The sequence below is a fragment of the Scyliorhinus torazame genome, chromosome 5 (genome assembly GCF_047496885.1).
Source record: "Scyliorhinus torazame isolate Kashiwa2021f chromosome 5, sScyTor2.1, whole genome shotgun sequence".
NCBI lineage: Eukaryota > Metazoa > Chordata > Chondrichthyes > Carcharhiniformes > Scyliorhinidae > Scyliorhinus > Scyliorhinus torazame.
In genome coordinates, this window is record NC_092711.1 from 310,178,095 (window position 1) to 310,201,681 (window position 23,587).

The window sequence follows — 23,587 nt, forward strand, 5'->3', positions numbered from 1 at the left end:
GCTAGGGAGGGTGCCTCCAATGGGTATAGGGAGCTTTAAAGGATGTTTCCACCCCTTGCCCGACACCAGCCTGTGCAGTGAGAGCTGCTGGGTCTCCCGACTTGCGTGGGTCTCTCCCTGCTGTAGGTGAAATATCAGTGAGAGGGTCACATACTGGTCCCAATAAGCCCTAGGGCAAGTGGGCCTCCACTGCGCCTCGTCAAATTTGGGACAGGTGAGGCAGGTGGTTAAGTGATGGGCAGTCCACAGGTTGCATTTTAGCAGCTCTGCCAGCCTTCAAACTTGCTGGTGGGGAAACAAACAATACAGCCCATAGAGTCATTATGGCAAAGAAGGAGGCCATTCATCCCATCAAGTCTATGCTGACTGCCAATCATTCATCGAGCGCATGGGTGAACTTCAACAATTGTTTATTCCAGTCTGGCGCAAAATGTAAACAGGAACGATAGTCAAACCATGGTCTACAGGAGATTAGAGATAGTTAGATCCAAGAAAGAGACACACAAATTGGCCAGGAGACCTGGGAATTGGGAGCAGCTTAGAATTCAGCAAAGGAGGACCTTTGATAAGAAGGGGAAAGTAGAATACGAGAATAAGCTTGGAGGCTCTATTCATCGTCAATTTATAATTGGCACAGAGGTGAACTGTGCCATCGGCTTCATGATGGGGACGGGGATGACCGGTGCTGCCCAGTCCGGAAACTTCACCGGCCGGAGGATTCCTTGGCCTTCGAGCCGACCGAGCTCCGCCTCTACCTTAGGCAGTAGCGCATAGGGAACCGGGTGAGCACGAAAATACCTCGGTTGCACCTAGGGTCCACGTGAATCTGCACCGTGACACCGCAGATTGTCCCCAGCTCGGTCTTGAAAACCTCGGGGCACTTGTACAACACCGTTTAGAGGCCCTCCAAACCCATTCGGGAAACCTGCTGCCAGGCAATGCAGAGGTGTTCTAACCAGGCGTGGCTGAGCAAACTGGGGTCATCTCCTTTCACCATGAACAGGGGTAAACAACCAGATTGCTGCCCGTAGACCACCGGGGCTATCGTAGCTCCTGCTATGGCTAGTATTCTCCGGTGCACATGGTCAACCGAGCTTCGGTCGGCGGGCGGGCCCCCCGGCGATTCTCCGGCCCGCAATGGGCCAAAGTCCCACTGCTGTCATGCCAGTCCCGCCGGCGTGAATCAAAACACCTACCTTCCCGGCGGGACTGGCGGCGTGGGCATGGCGATCTGGCCCCGGGGGGTGCCCCCACAGTGGCCTGGCCCGCGATCGGGGCCCACCGATCCGCGGGCAGGCCTGTGCCGTGGGGGCACTCTTTTCCTTCTGCCTCGGCCACAGCCTCCGCCTTGGCCGATGTGGAAGTGACCCCCCCCTGCGCATGCGCGGGGATCACGTCAGCAGCCGCTGATACTCCCGCGCATGCGCGGACTTCCGCCGCCCGGCGCAGTCCCTTCGGCCCCAGCTGGCGTGGCGCCAAAGGCCTTTCCTGCCGGCCGGCGGCGCGCCAACCACTCCAGCGCGGGCCTAGCCTCTCAAGGTGAAGGCTTGGCCCCTAAAGGCGTGGAGAAATCCGCACCTTTGGGGCGTCCCGACGCCGGAGTGGTTCCCGCCACTCCCCCCCCGCCCCGCTGGGTAGGGGAGAATCCCAGCCATGTTGTTGAATCTTTTCATCTTGCACTAATCAAGAGTACCAAATTTCAAAGTGTTAAGTACTCTGTAGAGCAGGAGTGAGGTACGAAATGAAACTTTTAAAATCCAGTGAAAGAAAGCAATTCAAGAATGAAAATGGTAGCCTTTGTTTTCCAGCATCGTTCAAATAAATGCCACAAAATGTTTGACCTGCACAAGCTTTTAATTCTGCACAATCTGCCAAACCTGTGACCTCTACCAACTCGAAGGACAAGAGCATCAGCATAGGAAATTCGCCACCTACAAGTCACACACCATCCAAACTTGGGACTATCTCATCATATCTTCACTGTCGCTTCGTCAAAATCCTCGAAATCTCCTCCTAACAACACTGTGGGTGTACCTACATCTGAACAGGAACGGGGCCAACGGGGTGTTTGCTAGTCCTGTTGAGGTGGATTTAAGCTAAATTGGCATGAGGGGGGGGGGGGGATCCTGCCAAGACGTTGAGAGGGGAGAGAAGCCGAGATGGAATTAGAAGTTAAAACGTCAGTAGGCGAGTCTGAAAGGCAGAGGAAACACAAGCTAGATAAGAAAGACGTCAGAACAGCAAAGCTAAACGGAACCTATTTTAATGAAAGGGGCCTGAGGAATAAGACAGGTTGAGAGCACAGATAGGCACGTGTGAGTACAACATCATAGCTACAGCCAAGACTTGGCTGAAAGATGGGCAGGGTTGTTATCTCAACATTCCTGGTTATTGGGTATTCAGATAAGATAGAGGGGGGGATAGAAGAAGAGGTCGCAATTCAAGGAATCAATTATAGCAGCGGGGGGGGGGGGGTGATATCCTGGAAGGACGATAAATTAGGCCTTTTTAGTAGATGTAAAAAATACAGTAGTGGCAAATACACTGTTTGATGTGTCCTATAGCCCCCCCCCCCCCCCCCCCCCCAACAGTCAGGGAGAGAGAATCAAATATGTAATTACATTTCAGAAATGTGTAGGAATAATAAGGCACTGATAATAGGGGATTGTAACTACTCAAATATTAACTGGGATAGTTTTAGTGTGAAAGATAGGGAGGGAGTAAAATTCTTAAATTGCATCCAAGGGAACTTTTTTAGCCAATATGTAGAAAGCCAAACAAGGGAGGGAAATTCTCGACATAATAATTGGGAAACGAGCCCTGGAAAATGGAAGGCACATCAGTAGCTGAGAATTTTGAAGATCATGACCATACTTCAGTCTGATTTAGGATAGTTATGGAAAAGGATAAGGATGTGCCGAGAATAAAAGTTCTTAACTGGGGAAAGGCTAATTTTACTAATATAAGATAAGGGGCGTCATTCTCCGACCCCCCGGCCGGGTTGGAGAATGGCCGGGGGCTGCCGCGAATCCCGCCCCCGCCGGTTGCCGAAGTCTCCGGCACCGGAGATTCGGCGGGGGCGGGAATCGCGCCGCGCCAGTTGGCGGGCCCCCCCGCTCGATTCTCCGGCCCGGATGGGCCGAAGTCCCGCCGATAAATTGCCTGTCCCGCCGGCGTAAATTAAATCACCTACCTTACCGGCGGGACAAGGCGGCGTGGGCGGGCTCCGGGGTCCTGGGGGGTGCGCGGGGCGATCTGGCCCCGGGGGGTGCCCCCACGGTGGCCTGGCCCGCGATCGGGGCCCACCGATCCGTGGGCGGGCCTGTGCCGTGGGGTCACTCTTTCCCTTCCTCCTCCGCCACGGTCTCCACCATGGCGGAGGTGGAAGAGACTCCCTCCACTGCGCATGCGTGAGAAACTGTCAGCGGCCGCTGACGCTCCCGCGCATGCGCCGCCCGAAGATGTCATTTCCGCGCCAGTTGGTGGGGCAACAAAGGCCGTTTCCACCAGCTGGCGGGGCGGAAATTCCTCCGGCGTCGGCCTAGCCCCTCAATGTTGGGGCTCGGCCCCCAAAGATGCGGAGCATTCTGCACCTTTGGGGCGCCGCGATGCCCGTCTGATTGGCGCCGTTTTGGGCGCCAGTCGGCGGACATCGCGCCGTTTCCGGAGAATTTCGCCCATGATTTGGTTACCAAGTGGACTGGAAGCATCTACTTGCAGATAACACTGTCAGAGCAGCGGGAGGCCGTCATGCCTTGTCGAGGCTTGGTGGGAGGGTCGGGAATCGCTTCGGGGGCTTCGGAGATTGGGGACGGCATTTAGAAATGACATCCCTGGGCGGGATTCTCCGCAATCGGCGCGATGTCCGCCAACCGGCGCCAAAAACGGCACGAATCAGTCCGGCATCGCGCTGCCCCTAAGGTGCGGAACTCTCCGCATCTTGAGGGACCGAGCCCTCATCTTGAGGGGCAAGGCCCGCCGACCGGCGCGATTTCCACCGACCGGCGCGGCATGATTCCCACCCCCGCCGAATCTCCGGTGGGGGGTCGGAGAATCGCGCCCCCTATCTCTTGCTACACTGAGGAATTCTGTCGTGCAGAGCTCCCCAGTGTATAAAATGGAGCTATGTGCAGCCTTGGCCGCACGCTCCCCGTTGAGTCCCCTTATTAAATGCGAGTCGCGTTTTATGGCCTTGTGTATCCCGGCGCTCGTTATGGGACTTTATTCGCATTTAGAAAAATTGCGGCCTGGAAGTGTTCTGCAGGACTCGGTGCTGCTATTTGTGGTAAAGATTAATAATTTGGACTTATATGTGGGGGTACCATCAAGAAGTTTGCGGAAAAAGGCGAGTCGGCTGCTGGCCCACTAGCTTCGTAAGAGGATAGCGGCGAGGGAAATAAGGGGAATTAGGGATGAAACGGGAACTACGGTGCGGAGTGTAGGGAAGGTAAATGAGGTGTTTAAGACCTTTTATGAAAGGTTATATAGGTCCCAACCCCCGGAGGGAAAAGAGGGGATGCAGCAGTTTCTGGACCAACTAAGGTTCCCGAAGGTGGAGGAGCAGGAGGTGGCAGGCCTGGGGGCACCAATTGGGGTGGACGAGGTGACTAAAGGGCTGGGGAACATGCAGGCAGGGAAGGCCCCGGGACCAGACAGGTTCCCGGTGGAATTTTATAGGAAATATGTGGACTTGCTGGCCCCGCTGCTGGCAAGAACCTTTAATGAGGCCAGAGAAGGGGGGACTCTACCCCCAACAATGTCAGAGGCGACGATATCGCTAATCCTGAAGCGGGATAAAGATCCGCTGCAATGCGGGTCTTATAGGCCTATCTCGCTCCTGAATGTGGACGCCAAGTTGCTGGCAAAAGTGCTGACAATGAGGATCGAGGATTGTGTCCTGGGGGTGGTGCACGAAGACCAGACAGGGTTTGTAAAGGGGAGACAATTGAATGTCAACGTGCGACGGCTATTGGGGGTGATAATGATGCCCCCAGCAGAGGGGGAGGCAGAGATAGTGGCAGCAATGGATGCAGAGAAGGAATTTGATAGGGTAGAGTGGGAGTACTTATGGGAGGTGCTGAGGAGGTTTGGGTTCGGGGAGGGGTTTGTCAGCTGGGTTAAACTCCTCTATGGAGCCCCAGTGGCAAGTGTAGTCACAAATTGGCAAAGATCGGAGTATTTTCGGTTACATAGGGGAACAAGGCAGGGGTGCCCTCTGTCCCCATTACTGTTCGCGTTGGCAATTGAACCACTGGCCATAGCGCTGAGAGACTCTAGGAGATGGTTAGAGGGGGGAGAGGAACACCGAGTGTCACTCTATGCAGATGACCTACTGCTGTATGTGGCGGATCCAGTGGGGGGGATGACAGAGGTTATGCAGATATTGAGGGAGTTTGGAGACTTTTCGGGATATAGGTTTAACATGGGAAAGAGTGAGCTTTTCGTAATACACCCTGGGGACCAGAGTAGAGGGATAGATGGCCTGCCGCTAAGGAGAGTGGAAAGAAACTTCCAATATTTGGGGATTCAGATAGCCAGAAGCTGGGGAACTTTACACAAACTCAATCTGACTCGGCTGGTGGAGCAGATGGAAGAGGATTTCAAAAGGTGGGATATGCTGCCGCTGTCACTGGCGGGCAGAGTGCAGGCGATTAAGATGATGGTCCTCCCGAGGTTTCTATTTGTGTTTCAATGTCTCCCCATCTTGATCACTAAGGCCTTTTTTAAGAAAATAGATAGGAGCATTATGAGCTTCATGGGCGCAGGGAAGGCCCCGAGGGTAAGGAGGGGGTTCCTGCAACGTAGCAGGGACAGAGGGGGACTGGCGCTGCCAAATTTAGGCGACTATTACTGGGCCGCCAATGTGGTGATGATCCGCAAGTGGATGATAGAGGGAGAGGGGGAGGCGTGGAAGAGGCTGGAGATGGCGTCCTGTAAAGGAACAAGCTTAAAAGCGCTGTGACGGCGCCGCTACCGCTCTCCCCGAAAAGGTTTACCACGAACCCAGTGGTGGCGGCAACATTAAGTATCTGGGGGGCAATGGAGGTGACAGAAGGGTGTGTTGGGAGCCTCGGTGTGGTCCCCGATCAGGAACAACCATAGGTTTGCCCCAGGAAGGTTGGACAGAGGGTTCCAGAGCTGGCACCGGGCAGGAATTAGGAGAGCGGGAGACTTATTTATAGATGGGACGTTTGCGAGCTTGGGAGCGCTAGAGGAAAAGTATGAGCTGCCTCCGGGGAATATCTTTAGGTATATGCAGGTGAGGGCGTTCACGAGACAACAGGTGAGGGAATTTCCGCTGCTCCCGACACAGGGGATCCAGGATAGAGTGCTTTCGGGGGTGTGGGTCGGGGAGGGCAAAGTGTCCGAAATATACTGGGAGATGACAGAAGAGGGGGAGGAGCTGGGAGAAGAGCTGAAAGGAAAATGGGAAGAAGAGCTCGGGGAGGAGATTGAGGAGGGTTTGTGGGCTGATGCCCTAAGTAGGGTAAATTCCTCTTCCTCATGTGCCAGGCTTAGCCTGATCCAATTTAAGGTGCTACATAGAGCACATATAACGGGAGCGAGGTTGAGCAGGTTCTTCGGAGTGGAGGACAGGTGCGGGAGGTGCGGGGGAAGCCCGGCGAACCACACACATATGTTTTGGTCGTGTCCGGCACTGGATGAGTATTGGCAAGAGTGATCTCGAAGGTGGTGAAGGTCCAGGTCAAGCCAGCTGGGGGTTAGCTATATTTGGGGTAGCGGATGAGCCGGGATTGCAGGAGGCGAAAGAGGCCGATATTGTGGCCTTTGCGTCCCTGGTGGCCCGGCGAAGGATTTTACTCATGTGGAAGGAAGCAGAACCCCCCGGCGTGGAGGCTTGGATAAACGATATGGCAGGGTTCATAAAACTGGAACGGATTAAGTTTGCACTGAGAGGATCGGCTCAGGGGTTCTCCAGGCGGTGGCAACCGTTCCTTGACTACTGTGGTGGTATGTATTAGGGGTAATACGGTACACCACATGTCGACAGGCTATTGGTGGAGGGATGCCAGGATCTGAAAGGATCTGCCACCTACTGGACTCCACCCAGAAATGCCGGGATAAGAACCCAGCTTTTCCCTCCATTTCCCTCAGCAGCTGCATTCTGTAACCACGCTGCTGGGGATGAAGTTCTGCTTAATAAAGCCTTCAATTGACATTACCTCAACCTGCCTCGCGTCATATTGACGGTGCTACAATTTATTAAGCAGAATTTAAATTGAAGAAAACGACGTGGGAACATTGAGCTCCGAATCACCCCGGAGTGCCTGCGCATCGCACCCCAAGCAGCTAACTCGACCTCTATTTTCAAGCACTGGCTGGCATGCTTTGAGGGCTACCTCCGAACGGCCCCCGGCACACCGACAGACGAACAAAAGATGCAGGTCCTCTATTCCAGGGTGAGTCCTGACGTCTACTCCCTTATCGAGGACGAGGACGTTTTCACCGGTGCCATCGCCGCGCTGAAGGATATCTACATCCGGCCCGCCAACCAGGTTTTTGCTCGCTACCAGCTCGCCACACGATGGCAATTGGAGAGGGAAATCGCTGGACGAGTTTTATAACGCCCTGCAGATCCTGGGTCGAAATTGCAACTGCCCGGCGGTAACAGCGAATTAACACACAGAGCTCCTGGTCCGCGATGCGTATGTGGCAGGTTTGGCCTCTTCCCAGATCCGCCAGAGGCTTCTGGAGAAAGAATCTCTGGGACTTACAGAAGCTCGGGCCCTGGAGGCATCCCTCGATGTGGCCTCCCGCAACGTCCACGCCTACGCCCCCGACCGCACTACAGCCCCTTGGGCTCCGTGGACCCCCGCTGCGGTCGACTCTCCGACCCTCCCCCCCCACCCCCGCAAACCTGCGCGGCCAAAACACCAGACCAACCGGGGGTGCCCCTCTGCTATTTTTGCGGCCAGCCGAAACACACTCGGCAGCGCTGCCCAGCCCGCGTGGCTACCTGCAAAAGCTGCGGGAAGAAGGGCCACTACGCGATGGTGTGCAAGTCCCGGGGGTGGCCGCTATCTCCGGGGAAGAAACGGGACCACAGACCCAGCCCCCCCAGCGATCCACGTGCGACCAACGGACGCCGCCATTTTGGACCCCGGACGACACGAGGGAGAGATGGGCGGCGCCATTTTGTCCACCCCCGACCGCGCTCGATCCGTGGACGCCGCCATCTTGGCTGAAGGACCCCGGCACAGACGGCCACATACTGCCTGATTACGATGCTCAACTTCAACAACCACGTCTGGCTTCGACGACCCCCGACCAGCCGCGACCCCGGATGCTCCAGACTGCAACCACTACAGTCCTAGTGAATGGCTACGAGACGCCGTGTCTTATCGACTCTGGGAGCACGGAGAGCTTCATTCACCCGGACACGGTAAGGCGATGGTTCCTCGTAATTCGGCCAAGCACCCAGAAAATTTTCCTGGCGGCGGGATCCCACTCCGTTCAGATCACGGGGTTCTGCATCGCTAACCTAACGGTGCAGGGGAGGGAGTTCCAAAATTACCGGCTGTATGTCCTCCCCCATCTCTGTGCGCCCATACTCCTAGGGTTGGACTTCCAATGCAACCTCCAGAGTTTAACATTTAAATTTGGTGGCCCTATACCCCCACTGACTGTCTGCGGCCTTGCGACCCTCAAGGTTGAACCGCCTTCCTTGTTTGTGAACCTCACCCCGGATTGCAAACCCGTCGCCACAAGGAGCAGACGGTACAGCGCCCAGGACCGAGCATTTATCCGGTCCGAAGTCCAGAGGCTGCTGAAGGAAGGCATCATCCAGGCTAGCAACAGTCCCTGGAGAGCCCAGGTGGTAGTCGTTAAGACCGGGGAGAAACAGAGGATGGTCATCGACGATAGTCAGACCATCAACAAGTACACTCAGCTAGATGTGTACCCTCTCCCCCGCATATCCGACATGGTCAATCGGATTGCACAGTACAAGGTCTTTTCCACCGTGGACCTCAAGTCCGCCTACCACCAGCTCCCCATCCGTCCCGGTGACCGCAACTATACTGCCTTCGAAGCAGACGGGCGGTTATACCACTTTTTAAGGGTTCCATTCGGCGTCACGAACGGAGTTTCGGTCTTACAACGAGAGATGGACCAAATGGTTGACCAGCACGGTTTACGGGCCATGTTCCCTTATCTCGACAACGTCACCATCTGCGGCCACGACCAGCAGGACCACGACGCCAACCTCCAAAAATTCCTCCAGACCGCTCACGCCCTGAACCTCACTTACAACAAAGAAAAATGCGTGTTCCGCACCGATCGTCTAGCCATCCTGGGCTACGTAGTGCGTAATGGAGTGATAGGCCCCGACCCTGAACGGATGTGCCCCCTCATGGAGTTCCCTCTCCCCCACTGTGCCAAAGCCCTGAAACGTTGCCTGGGCTTCTTTTTTTATTACGCCCAGTGGGTTCCTCAATACGCCGACAAGGCCCGCCCACTAATCCAGTCCACTACTTTTCCCCTGTCGACAGAGGCATGCCAGGCCTTTAGCCGCATCAAAGCGGATATCGCAAAGGCCATGATGCGCGCCATCGACGAGTCCCTCCCCTTCCAGGTCGAGAGCGATGCATCGGATGTAACTCTGGCGGCCACCCTCAACCAAGCAGGCAGACCCGTGGCCTTCTTCTCCCGAACCCTCCACGCTTCAGAAATCCGCCATTCCTCAGTGGAAAAGGAGGCACAAGCAATAGTGGAAGCTGTGTGACACTGGAGGCATTACCTGGCCGGTAGGAGATTCACTCTCCTCACTGACCAACAGTCGGTTGCCTTCATGTTCGATAATGCACAGCGGGGCAAGATCAAGAACAACAAGATCTTGCCACATTCAATTATGAGATCTTGTACCGTCCCGGAAAGCTGAACGAGCCATCCGATGCCCTATCTCGCGGCACATGTGCCAATGTACAAGTGGACCGTCTACAAGCCCTCCACGAGGACCTCTGCCACCCGGGGATCACTCGTTTCTACCACTTCCTTAAGGCCCGCAACCTCCCTTACTCTGTCGAGGACGTCCGAACAGTCACCAGAAACTGCCAGATCTGTGCTGAGTGCAAACCGCACTTTTTCAGGCCAGATAGAGCGCACCTGGTTAAGGCCTCTCGACCCTTTGAATGCCTCAGTTTGGATTTCAAAGGCCCCCTCCCCTCCACCGATCGCAACGCGTACTTCCTGAACGTCGTTGACGAATACTCCCGTTTCCCTTTCGCCATCCCCTGCCCCGACATAACAGCGTCCACGGTCATTAAAGCCCTCGGTACCATTCTTAAACTGTTCAGTTTCCCCGACTATATCCATAGCGACAGGGGGTCCTCCTTTATGAGGGACGAACTGCGTCAATTCCTGCTCAGCAAGGGCATAGCCTCGAGCAGGATGACCAGTTACAACCCCCGGGGGAACGGGCAGGTAGAAAGGGAGAATGGAACGGTCTGGAAGGCTGTCCTGCTGGCCCTCCTGTCTAGGAGTCTCCCAATTTCCCACTGGCAGGAAGTCCTCCCGGATGCCCTTCACTCTATCCGGTCCCTACTGTGCACCACCACGAATCAAACGCCTCACGAGCGCCTCCTCCTCTTTTTTAGGAAGTCCTCCTCTGGAACGCCACTTCCGACCTGGCTAGCAGCTCCGGGACCCATTCTGCTCCGGAAACATGTGCGGGCGCACAAGTCAGATCCGTTGGTGGAATGGGTGCATCTCCTTCACGGCAACCCGCAATATGCCTATGTGGAGTACCCCGATGGCCGACAGGACACGGTCTCCCTGCGAGACCTGCCGCCCGCCGGAGCTACCCACACCCCCCCCCCAACGCCAATCACCACCTCCTCACTCCCGCCGGTTCATCCCGCAGCCACCCCCTTCCCGGGGGGTTCGGTTCTCCTTCCAGACCCGCCCAGGAGTAAGGACACAGGGGACTGCTCTACGCTCCCAGAGTCGACGGGACTCGAGCCAGCGCCATTACCACCACGCCCGAGACGATCGGAAAGGACGACCAGGGCGCCCATCTGGCTCATCGAATCACTTTAACTCTCAACGTTTTCAGTTATTGTGTCTTGTTATAGTTATGGCATCATGCCGACCCTGTTTGGCCCGTTGGCCCAGTTGAAGCGATAATTTTGTGTTTTGTTCAAAGTTACGGCACAGTACCGACTCTGTAAACCCCGACCACCATGCGAACCACCATCCCGCCGGGTTCTTTTTCAACAAGGGGTGAATGTGGTGGTATGTATTAGGGGTAATACGGTACACCACATGGAGGGATGCCAGGTCCTGATAGGATCTGCCACCTACTGGACTCCACCCAGAAATGCCGGTATAAGAACCCAGATTTTCCCTCCATTTCCCTCAGCAGCTGCATTCTGTAACCACGCTGCTGGGGATAAAGTTCTGCTGAATAAAGCCTTCAATTGACATTACCTCAACCTGCCTCGCGTCATATTGATGGTGCTACAACTACCTAGCGGAACGTTAGGGGAAAATAGATAGCCAGCAGCAGCCCAGAAAGAGGGGGGGGGGGGGAGGGAAGGGGGGGGGGGCAACTTGTTTTTGTTCTAGTTGGGGGGGAGGGCAGGGAGCACCATTTCTTGTTACTTTGTTAGTTCACTACTTAAATTAAACAATGTTATCTATTGTTATTTAGTTATTGTGTTACCGTTTTTGTTGATTTGTAAGGGGGAAAAACTGTGTTTGAAAACCTTAATAAAATATATATTTTTTTAAAAAGTTTGCAGATGACACAAAAATTGGCATGGGAGTAAATAGTGACGAGGATAGCCATGGACAGCAGGAGGATATCAATGGACTAGTCAAGTGGGCAGAGCAGTGGAACATGGAATTCAACCCAGAAAGTTGTGAGGTAAAGCACTTGAGGAGGGCTAACAAGGCAAAGGATTACAGTATGAATGGTAGGACCCTGGAAAGTACTGAAGATCAGAGGGCCTGGGAGTGCATTTCCACAGATTCCTGAAGGTGGCAGAGTAGGTAGATAAGGTCGTTAATAAGGCATTTGGGATTCCTGCCTGAACTAGCAAAGAACACAAGAGCTGAGGGGTCATGCTGCGACTGTATACATAGCTGGTTAGGCCACAACTGGAGTACTGTGTGCAGTTCTGGTTCCTTCCTATGTTGTGGACCACTTTATAGGGAGGATGTGATTGCACTGGACAGTGTGTAGAGAAGATTTACCTGGATGCTGCCTGTGCTGGAGGGTATGAGGAAGGAGAGGATAGGCTGAGGCTGTTTGTCTTGGAGCAGCAATGATTGAGAGGGGACCTTGCGTACATGTGTACAAGATTATGAGGGGCATAGATAGAATGGATAAGAAGGCACTTTTTCCAAGAGTAACAGTGTCAATAACCAGGAGGCATAGATTGAAGACAAGAGGTAGAGGGTTAAGAGGGGATTTCATAGAATAATACAGTGCAGAAGGGGCTCTTCGGCACATCGAGTCTGCACCTATGCAAGAAATCCTAATCCCATTTGCCAGCACTTGGCCTAGCCTTGACTGTTTTGACATGCCAAATACTCATCTAGATACTTTTTAAAAAAGATGTGAGGCAACCCACCTCTACCACCATCCCAGACAGTGCATTCCAGACTCACCACCCCCAGAGTAAAAAAGCTTTTCCTCAAATCCCCCCAGGCCTCCTGCCCCTCTCTTGAACGTGTGCCCCACTCACAACTGACCCTTCAACAAAGGGGCTGCTCCCTATCCACCCTGTTCATGCCCCTCATAATCTTGTACACTTCGATCAGGACGTCCCCCAGTCTTCTCTGCTCCAACGAAAACAACCCAAGCCTATGCAACCACTCTTCATAACTTAAATGGCAACATCCAGGTTAATCACCTCTGCATCCCCTCCAGTGCAATCACTTCCTTCCTCTAATGTGGCAACCAGAACTACACACAGTACTCAGCTGTGGCCTCACCAAAGTTCCATACAACTCCAACATATCCTCCCTGCTTTATAGCCTGTGCCTCGATTGATAACGGGCATATATGCCTTTTCCACCACCCTCACCCAGAGGGTGGTGAGGGTGTGGGTTGGAACTCATTACCTGAAAGGGTGGTTGAAACTCTGGTAACATTTAAGAAGGACTATGGACCAAGTGCTGGAGAGTGGGAGTAATGTACATAGAACATACAGTGCAGAAGGAGGCCATTCGACCCAGGGCAGCACGGTAGCATAGTGGTTAGCACAATTGCTTCACAGCTCCAGGATCCCAGGTTCGATTCCGGCTTGGGTCACTGTCTGTGCGGAGTCTGCACATCCTCCCCGTGTGTGCATGGGTTTCCTCCGGGTGCTCCGGTTTCCTCCCACAGTCCAAAGATGTGCAGGTTAGGGGGATTGGCCATGCTAAATTGCCCTTAGTGTCCAAAATTGCCCTTAGTGTTGGGTGGGGTTACTGGGTTATGGGGATGGGGTGGGAGTGTGGGCTTGGGTGGGGTGCTCTTTCGGAGAGCCGGTGCAGACTCGATGGGCCGAATGGCCTCCTTCTGCACTGTAAATTCTATGATTCTATGAGTCTGCACCGGCCCAGTTAAGCCCTCACTTCCATCCTAACCCAATAACCCCATCTAATCTTTTTGGTCTCTAAGGGCAATTTATCATGGCCAATCCACCTAACTTGCACGCCTTTGGACTGTGGGAGGAAACTGGAGCACCCAGAGGAAACCCACGCAGACACGGGGAGAACGTGCAGACTCCGCACAGACAGTCACCCAGCGGGGAAATCGAACCTGGGACCCTGGCGCTGTGAAGCCACAGTGCTATCCACTTGTGCTACCGTGCTGCCTACAAAGTGTAGTCAGATGTTTGTTCACCAGCATGGTCACGATGGGCAGAATGGTCTCTTTCTGTGCATTATATCACGTGGCAAATTTTCAGAGTGGTTTCACCAACAGGTTACCAATTGTTTAGTACTGGTGAGAATCAAAAAGCAATTGGCAGTTGGCTGCTAATTCAAGCAATTAATTGCATGATTCTCAATAAAGGTCATGTGTCATGGTGCTCAGGTCATCAGCTAAAAGTAATTTGCACCCTGTTAGGTAAGCTCCACAATAAAACAGAAAGAAAACAGGACAGCACGGTAGCCCAAGTGGCTAGCACTGTGGCTTCACAGCGTCAGAGTCCCAGGTTCGATTCCCACTGGATCACTGTCTGTGGGGAATCTGCACGTTCTCCCTGTGTCTGCGTGGGTTTCCTCTGGGTACTCCAGTTTCCTCTCACAGTCCAAAGATGTGGATTGGCCATGATGAATTGCCCTTAGTGACCAAAAAGGTTCGGAGTTATTGGGTTATGGGAACAGGGTGGCAGTAGGGCTTAAGTGAGTCGGTGCAGACTCAATGGGCTGAATGGCCTCCTTCTGCACTCTATGTTCTATATAAAGACAGGGCCTGACACTTCTTTGAAGCACATCTTGTCAGTTATTTTTATTCATTCCTGAGAAGTGAACGTCGCTGGCTATGTCAGCATTGATTGCCAATTCCTAACTGTCCATGAGGAGGTGGTGGTGAGCTGCCTTCATGACTGCATCAGTTCATGTGGTGTAGGTACACCCACTGCGCTGTTAGGGGAGGGTGGAGTTTAAGGATTTTGACCCAGCAACAGTGAAGAAGCAGCGATTATGGCTCCAAGCCAGGATGTTGTGTGGTTTGGAGGGGAACTTGCAGTTGGTGGTATTTCCATGCATCTTCTGCCCTCGACCTTCTGGATGGTAGAGGTTGCAGGTTTGAAAGGTGCTTTCGAAGGAGCTGTGGTAGGTTGCATCTTGCAGATGGTACATGATGCTGGCACTATGGTGGAGGGAGTGAATGTTTAAGATGGTGGATGCGGTGCCGATCAAGCAGGCTGCTTTGTCCTAGATGGTGTCAAACATTTTGAGTGTTGTTGCAGCTGCACTCATCCAGGTAAGTGGCGAGTATTCCATCACAGTCCTGACTTGTACTTTGTAGATGATGCATGGGATTTGGGAATCAGGAAGTGAGTTACTCACTGCAGAATTCCCAGCCTTCAGTGACCCAACATCTCTTATGTGGATAGTGGCTTAAATAGGAATTGAAATTCTGAACAGGATTGCCATTACATTGTCATTTGCACATTGATGGGCTGTGCTTTAGGCATGTATTCATGTTGAAATTGAGATCAACTCCGCAGGTCAGTGTTTAAATTGCCAGCCAGGAGCACAAAAAACCCATGTTGCGCAACTTCAATATCACAGTCCCAGGGCATCTTTTGGCAACTACATTTTTATTACCAGCTGGATTTGCTCTGGCTCTTTTCTCACACAAATAATTAACATCTTGGCCCCAATTCTCCAGTCATTGGGATTTTCCTTTCCCTCCGGCAATGCACCCCAGCACGCTTGTTTCCCGGAGGCGTGGGGTTGCTTCAATGGGAAATCCCATTGGCAAGCGACGGGAGTAGAGAATCTTGCCGCCAGCGAATGACGCGCCGCCGAGAAACGCGCAGCTGGGCGACAGGAGAATTCCGCCCCTTCGAAGTTACTGTCGGACATGGACTAGTTGGTAGTGCCCATGCCGGAGGAAGACAGCTGTGGATTCCGAGACACATTCCAGAGCCTTGAAAGACCAACTCCAGGCCGAGGTTCCGGTGCAGTGCTGAGGAGGTGTTTCACGTTCAGCGACGCCCTCTTTTGGACGCGATGTTAAACCGAGGCCCCGTCTGCTCTCCCAGGCGAAACACAACAGATGTCACACTGCTACTTCAATCAGAGCAGAGGAGTTCACCTTAGTGCCTCGGCTTTTTGCATCTCTCAATCAACATCACTAAAACTGATTATCTGGTCAATGTAGTGCAACCTCTCTCAAATTCATCTCGAGAGAAGCAACTTCTGAGCCTTGCCTTTGATTTTGCAAATGGATTTCCAAATCTCATGATTTTTTTTTTGTTTCGAAACACATCCATGTGCCCGTGAATGAGGCAGAGGCTTTTACCAAAGTTTACCAGGAAGGTAGCTGGGGAAAAGTGGTGAACTGAGCTTTCCCCTTTGAAGCAGACTTGCAGACGGGATATGTGGTGCCCTGGCCATTTGCAATTCAGGCTAAAGGGAGTAGTCATCACTCCCATCCATTTCCAGCATGACCAGCACCTAACGGCATCTTCTTGAAGGTATCACACAGACCAGGCAGATCGTGACGTCAGTCAGTGTCTAACACAACTGGACCTCGGCACTTTAGTTAACACGATATCTTATACATGCACACTGACCACATACTCAGCAATGCAAGGAACCCATCTATCACCAGCGCTATTTTAACATGCTTTGAACAATTTGCAGGTTAGTTATTCATGACTTTCTACTGGCTCTGTTTGAGTTTGTGCAAGTACTGGGTGTTTTGAGGAGTTGGTTACAGATAGTGAAGTCTTCAGGGTGTAAGGAAATAAGATTTTAGTTGTTAACTGCAAGAACTGTGCGCACACCACGGGCTCCCACTCATAGATACAGAATTATCAAAAAGAAACACAAACTTATTTTTGGTCTGTCCAATGTTAAAGGCGGGGGAACCAGTGAGCTCAGTTGCCCTGTGTGGAGAAGTACCTCCGTGATATGAAAATCTGGGCACTACTTGCAAGTGGAAGTTCTGGACCGCCATTTGGTCCCAGCATCAGGTTCCCAAAGTCTACCTGGGAATTCTGTCCCGAATCTCTAGATTTTTAAGAGCTTGGTGGAGTTGGCAATATTGCAGTCACTATATCATTGCTGTGTGCGAGGGGCTTGCTGTGCGCAAATTGGCTGTCGTGTTTCCTACATCACATACGGACTACACGTATGCAATATTTCATTGGCTGTAAAATATTGAGATATGATCAGATCATGAAAGTCAGCATGCAAAAAGAAAATAATTTTTAAGAAGTGTTCTTGTTTAGTAAACAATGCCTTGGGCAAATGACATTGCAAAAGGAGTCCCGGGGAGAATGGAAGAGGGATTGATAGAGTTACATATGAACACTGTCACACCCAGGTACCATGAGGGCAATCTGCACCCAGGGAATGCCTCCCCTTCCCAGGACACGCCTCCCTTTCCCAGGACATGACTCCTCTCCCCTCCCCTTCCCAGGGCACGCCTCCCTTTCCCAGGACATGCCTCCTCTCCCCTCCCCTTCCCAGGGCACGCCTCCCCCCCCCTCCCCAGGGCACACCTCCCCTCCCCTCCCAAGGGCACGCCTCCCCCCCCTCCCCAGGGCACACCTCCCCTCCCCTCCCCAGGGCACGCCTCCCCTCCCCTTCCCAGGGCACGCCTCCCCTCCCCTCCCCAGGGCACGCCTCCCCCCCCCCTCCCCAGGGCATGCCTCCCCTCCCCAGGGCACACCTCCCCTCCCCAGGGCACGCCTCCCCTCCCCTTCCCAGGGCACGCCTCCCCTCCCCTCCCCAGGGCACGCCTCCCCTCCCCTCCCAAGGGCACGCCTCCCCTCCCCTCCCCAGGGCACGCCTCCCCTCCCCAGGGCACGCCTCCCCTCCCCTCCCCAGGGCATGCCTCCCCTCCCCTCCCCAGGGCATGCCTCCCCTCCCCTGCCCAGGGCACCCCTCCCCTCCCCTCCCCAGGGCACGCCTCTCCTCCCCTCCCCAGGGCATGCCTCCCCTCCCCAGGGCACGCCTCCCCTCCCCTCCCCAGGGCACGCCTCCCCTCCCCTCCCCAGGGCATGCCTCCCCTCCCCAGGGCACGCCTCCCCTCCCCAGGGCACGCCTCCCCTCCCCTCCCCAGGGCACGCCTCCCCTCCCCAGGGCACGCCTCCCCTCCCCTCCCCAGGGCATGCCTCCCCTCCCCTCCCCAGGGCACGCCTCCTCTCCCCTCCCCAGGGCATGCCTCCCCTCCCCTCCCCAGGGCACCCTTCCCCTCCCCTCCCCAGGTCACGCCTACCCTCCCCTCCCCTCCCCAGGGCACACCTCGCCTCCCCTCCCCAGGGCACGCCTTGCCTCCCCTCCCCTCCCCAGAGCACGCCTCGCCTCCCCTCCCCAGGACACGCCTCACCTCCCCAGGGCCCGCCTCGCCTCCCCTCCCCAGGGCACGCCTTGCCTCCCCTCCCCTCCCCAGAGCACGCCTTGCCTCCCCTCCCCTCCCCAGAGCACGCCTCGCCTTTCCTTCCCAGGGCCCGCCTCGCCTCGCCTTCCCAGGGCCCGCCTCGCCTCACCTTCCCAGAGCCCACCTTCCCAGGGCACACATCCCCATCCCTTCCCAGGGCATAGCTCCCTTTCCCAGGGCACTCTTCCCCTCCCCTTCCCGGGGCGTAGCTCTCATTCTCTCCCACAACCATTCCCTGCTCCTCTTGTGCCTGGATTCTGAAACTTTGATCGAATGTACCTCACAACTAAACTACAGACCTGCGCTCACACACTCTGCCACCCAATTAAACCACAATGTTGTTCTTCCCTCCACATCACTTTGATAGCCAGAGCCATCTGTAGAATTGTAAAATAACCATCTCCTGAGAAGAAATGAATTACCCCTGTGGATCGATGGTGGAAGACAACAGATAAAACCATCCAAAACAAGTGTAAATATTCCAAATGTTTTTCAAGGCAGTGTTGTGTGTGTTAACCTGCTTGTCATGGCCCTGCTGGTCTTCCTGTTTTAATTAGCTGGATCTCTGAAAAGCACCAAATATTTCTGCTGGGAGAATTATTGTAAACACACTGACCTTGTTAGAGACTGCTCACCCTTTCATCATTTTATTGAACCAAATGGCGTGCAACGTTTAGAGAGAGAGAGAGGAGTGTTCACTAACACATAACCAGTGGCAAAAGTCCTCTTAAAGATCTGTGTCGATATCGAGTTACTAAAGACTGGGGGTGGGAGATTGTGGATAAGAGGATTCACTCACAGAGGCACACACACACAGAGGGACAGACAGATAGCATGTTGAGCTCCAAATTCTTTGGGGCTACATATTTAAAAGTTGCTTTGACTCCCATCCCCTCTCCTGGAGTTCACCAGTCCCAACCCAAACTTCACTTTCAAGTCCCTAACAATCCTCCAAAGCGATCTCCGCAGGGACCCGGGGAGAGATTTCACCCCGTGCAAGTCCTGTGTGTGGGGGGGACGCGGCGAGCATTCTGTACACAGAGCAGGGCAACAGGCTCTCGCCAGGACCTGGTAGCAAAAAGCAAACTTTCCCTTACCCCGAACTGCCTCGGAGACAGCAAGAAACCCCCGCCATCGTCTGTCAGAGAGGGCTCAGCCCCGGCTCCATCCTCTGACGCTGTGTGTCAGAGAGCTGCTCACACCAAGTGACCTCTCAAGTTGGGTGAACTGACCACACGGAGGGAGTCCAGAATCCGCGTCTGTAATTACTGCAGCCAGCTCAGAAGGAACTGCTCATTGACATTGCTGGGTGAGCGAGAGGCCCCAGCATCAGCACTCAACGCCCCGGCCAAAAGCTGCACTCCTTCTACACATGTAAACAAACCACTGACCACCCCCCCCCCCCCCTCTCCCCAACTCCCTCCCACTCTCCTCCCCAACACTCCTCCCAATGCAACCATCTCCAAGAGCCCAAACACATTTGCCTCTTGACATTGCATTTATCTACACAGTCAGTCAATGAACCCCCCCCCCCCCCATGCCCCCAGTTAATAATTGACATTAAATTGCCCCAAGGAAATCATTGCATTTTTGGCAGGCTTGAAATAGTAGAACTGTGTGAAGTGAGCGCCAACAGACCCCATCACTAGATCTCACACCCACGTTTGGTTTAATCCCAGTTTAAAAACAGACACACACACACATAGGAATTAGGAGCAGAAGTAGACAATTCAGCCCTTCGAGCCTGCACCAGATCATGGCTGATCTCTTCGTGGTCTCAAATCCATTCCTTTAACCCGCCCGTTTTTAAAAAAAATCAGAAATATATACACACCACACACATATACACAGGGGATTTTCACAGTAACTTCATTGCAGTGTTAATGTAAGCCTACTTGTGACACTAATAAAGATTATTATTAAAATGTTATTTTAACTCCCAAAATAAAATACTGCAGATGCAGGAAGTCTGAAATTTAAAAAAGCAGAAACCGCTTTAAGTACTGAGCAGGCGGGGTTGGAAACAGAGTTAAGATTTCAGGTCGATAGACATGATGCTTTAGCTCTGTTTCTTTCCACAGATGTCACCTGACCTCTGCTCCTTAAAGCCTACCGCTTTGAGCAAATCTTTGATCATCAGTCCCAACAGTTCCTTATGACAAACCCAGACTCGAAACGTCAGCTCCATCCTCTTTCCACAGATGCTGTCAGACCTGCTGAGATGGTCCACATTTTCTGTTTTTGTTTCAGATTCCAGCATCTGGGGAGGGGGGGGGGGGGGGAAACGACACGGTAGCACAGTGGTTGGCACTGTATCTTCACAGCATCAGGGTCTCGGGTTCAATTTCCGGCTTGGGTCACTGTCTGTGGAGTCTGCACGTTCTCCCTGCGTCCGTGTAGGTTTCCTTCGGGTGCTCCAGTTTCCTCCCACAAATCCCAAAAGACGTGCTATTATGTGAATCGGGCATTCTGAATTCCCCCTCTTGTGTACCCGAACAGGTGCGGAATGTGGCAACTAGGGGATTTTCACAGTAGCTTTATTGCAGTGTTAATGTAAGCCTACTTGTGACACTAATAAAGATGATTAAGTTATCAATTTGCTATTCGCTCGTTATGCGGCTGTGTGTCAAATCCTGTTGATTAATGTTCCTGTGAAGCACTTTGGGATGTTTTGCTGTGTTAAAAGCACTATATTGACTTTTCAGATTGACATCAACCAAGGCTCTTCACATTCACCAATCACTGGCGTTAACACACACAGTGCTATATAAATGCAAGTTGTTGCGGACTCAAGAGAATTCCCCTGTTCTTCTTTGAATAGTGCCATGGGATCCATATACATCCGCCTGATAGCGTAGACAGTGTATAGGTTTTAACAGTTGCTTTTTGAAAGAAGCCACCACCGACGGTGCATGGCCATGTTGTACAAGTATCAGCCTGGATTAACTGCCTTCAACTCATCCATTACAACAATTTTCATTTACATAGCACCTTTAATGCACGAAACACCCTATTGCACTTCACAGAAGCCAATGATGATGTGAAGGAAGGAGGGTGTGGACAAGCGGTCGGACTTATAGGAACGTAGAAATCGAAGGGGGGGGCGGGGGGGGGGCTGCAGGTCTGAGGAGTGTTGGTGATAGAGATGGACAGGGCAAAGGAGGGATTTGAACACACGGGTGAGAATTTTAACATGGAGATATTTAGAAATCAGTCATCCCACTACCTAATATAGGTGAAAGAATACAGAGGTGATGGGTGAACAATGTGAGTTAAGGCTGCAGGGTGGAAGATGAAAGGCATTGGAGTCATAGAATGTTTACAATGAGGAAAGAGGTCCTTCAGCCAATCATGTCCACGCTGACCATCGAGTCCACGCTGACCATCGAGCACATAATCTACTCTTATCCCATTTTCCAGCACTTGGTCTATACTCTTGTATGCTATGACGATTCAAGTGCTCATCTAAATACTTCTTAAATGTTGTGAGGATTCCTGTCACCACCACTCTTTCAGACAGTAAGTTCCAGATTCCCACCACCCTGTCAGAAAAGATTTCTCCTAAAATTTCCTGTAAACCTTCCACCCCTTATCTTAAATCTATGCCCCCTGGTTATTCACCCCTCCGCTAAGGTGAATAGTTTTTTCCCTACTTACCATATCTGTGCCCCTCATAATTTTGTACATCTCAATCAGGTCCCCCCTCAGCCTTCTCTGCTCCAATGAAAACAACCCCAGCTTATCCAGTCTCTCTTGATAGCTGAAACTCTCCAGCCCAGGCAACATTCTGGTGAATCTCCTCTGCACCCTCTCTAGTGCAATGTCCTTCCTAAAGTGTGACAACCAGAACTGCACACAATATTGTAGCTGTGGCCTAACAAGCACTTTATACAACTCCATCATAACCTCCCTGCTCTTGTATGCCTCAGTTAGTAAAGGCATGTATCCCATATGCCTTCTTAATCACCTTATCTAACTGTCCTGCTGTCTTCAAGGATCAATGGACATGCACACGAAGGTCCCTATGATTCTCCTTTTCTAGCATCTCATTCATTGTATATTCCCTTGTCTCGATAGTACACCCAAAATGCATTACCTCACTCTTTTCAGGGTTAAATGCCTATTGCCACTGTTCTGCCCATCTAACCAACCCGTCTATATCATCCTGTAATCTAAGGCTTTCCTTCTCGCTTTTCACCACACCACCAATTTTTGTGTCATCTGCAAATTTACTGATTATACCTCCTACATTAATGTCCAGATCATTAATATACACTGCAAACAGCAAGGGACCCAGCATGAACCCCTGCGGAATATCACTGGACACAGGATTCCAGTGACAAAACAGCCCTCAACCATCGCTCTCTGCCACCTGCCATTAAGCCAATTTTGAATCCAATTTGTCAAATTGCCCTGGATCCGATGCACTTGACCTTCTTGACCAGTCTCCCATGCGAGACCTGATCAAAAGTCTATGTAGACTACGTCAGCTGCGCTACCCTCATCTACACACCTAGTTATCTCCTCGGAAAATGCAGTCAAATTTGTAAGGCATGCCTGCCCTTGAAAAAGCCATGCTGACTATTCTTATTTAATCATTGCCTCCCCAATTTAATAATAATAATAATCGCTTATTGTCACAAGTAGGCTTCAAAGAAGTTACTGTGAAAAGCCCCTTGAGATAAATTCTGTCCCTCAGAATTTTTTCCAATAGTTTCCCTTCCATTGAAGTTATACTCACTGGTCTATAATTGCTTGGTTTTTCCCTACTTCTCTTCTTGATTAATGATACCACATTAGCAGTCCACCAGCACTTCACCAAGTGAAAATGTGAAATTTATGGACAGAGCCTCTGCAATCTCCACCCTTACCTCTCTCAGCAGCCTGGGATATATCTCTTCTGAGCCTGGGGATTGATTCACTGTTAATCCAGTTAAAACCAGTAATATCTCCTCCCCCACCCCCCACAATGTTAATTTGTTCAAGAACATCACAACCCCCCTCCCTGATTTCTATACCTACATCACCCTTCTCCATAGTGAACACAGATGTAAAATACTTTTCTAAAACCTCCCCTAAGTCTTCTGGCTCCACACACAAGATTGTCATGTTGGTGCTTAATGAGCCTTTCTCTTTCCTTGATCATCCTCTTGTCCTTAATATACTTATAAACATCTTTGGATTTGCCTTTATTTTACCCGCCAGTGTTTTCTCATGCCCCCTCTTCTCTTTTTTAAGTAACCCCCTGCACTCTTTACTCTCCTTTCAGGCTTCCATTGTTTTGAGCCCTCGGTTATCTGCCATAAGCCTTCGTGGTTTTCCTCATTCAAACCTGGATACCCCTTGATATCCAGGGTTCTCTGGACTTGTTGCTTCCACCCTTCACTTTTATGGGAACATGTTGGCCCTGAGTTCTCTCTATTTCCTTTTTGAATGAATCCCACAGCTCTGATGTAGATTTTCCTACAAGTAACTGCTCCCAGTCGACTTTTGCCAGTTCCTGACTTTAAA

The 23,587-nt window shown here is 52.3% G+C and overlaps 1 protein-coding gene across 2 annotated transcripts in view; it reads right to left on the minus strand.

The window, feature by feature from the left end:
- The window catches only part of LOC140421297 (uncharacterized), a 212,563-nt gene that overhangs the window by 150,697 nt on the left and 38,279 nt on the right, over nucleotides 1–23,587 (minus strand). Inside the window, exon 1 of one of the 2 annotated variants that reach the window (XM_072505911.1) lies at nucleotides 19,174–19,441. The exons of the other annotated variant lie outside the window; for it this stretch is intronic. Within the exon in view, the coding sequence (XP_072362012.1) occupies nucleotides 19,174–19,211 (38 nt within the window). The 5' untranslated portion in view covers nucleotides 19,212–19,441. Of the gene's footprint in view, nucleotides 1–19,173; nucleotides 19,442–23,587 lie in introns of those variants that run through there. 2 annotated transcript variants of the gene reach the window in all.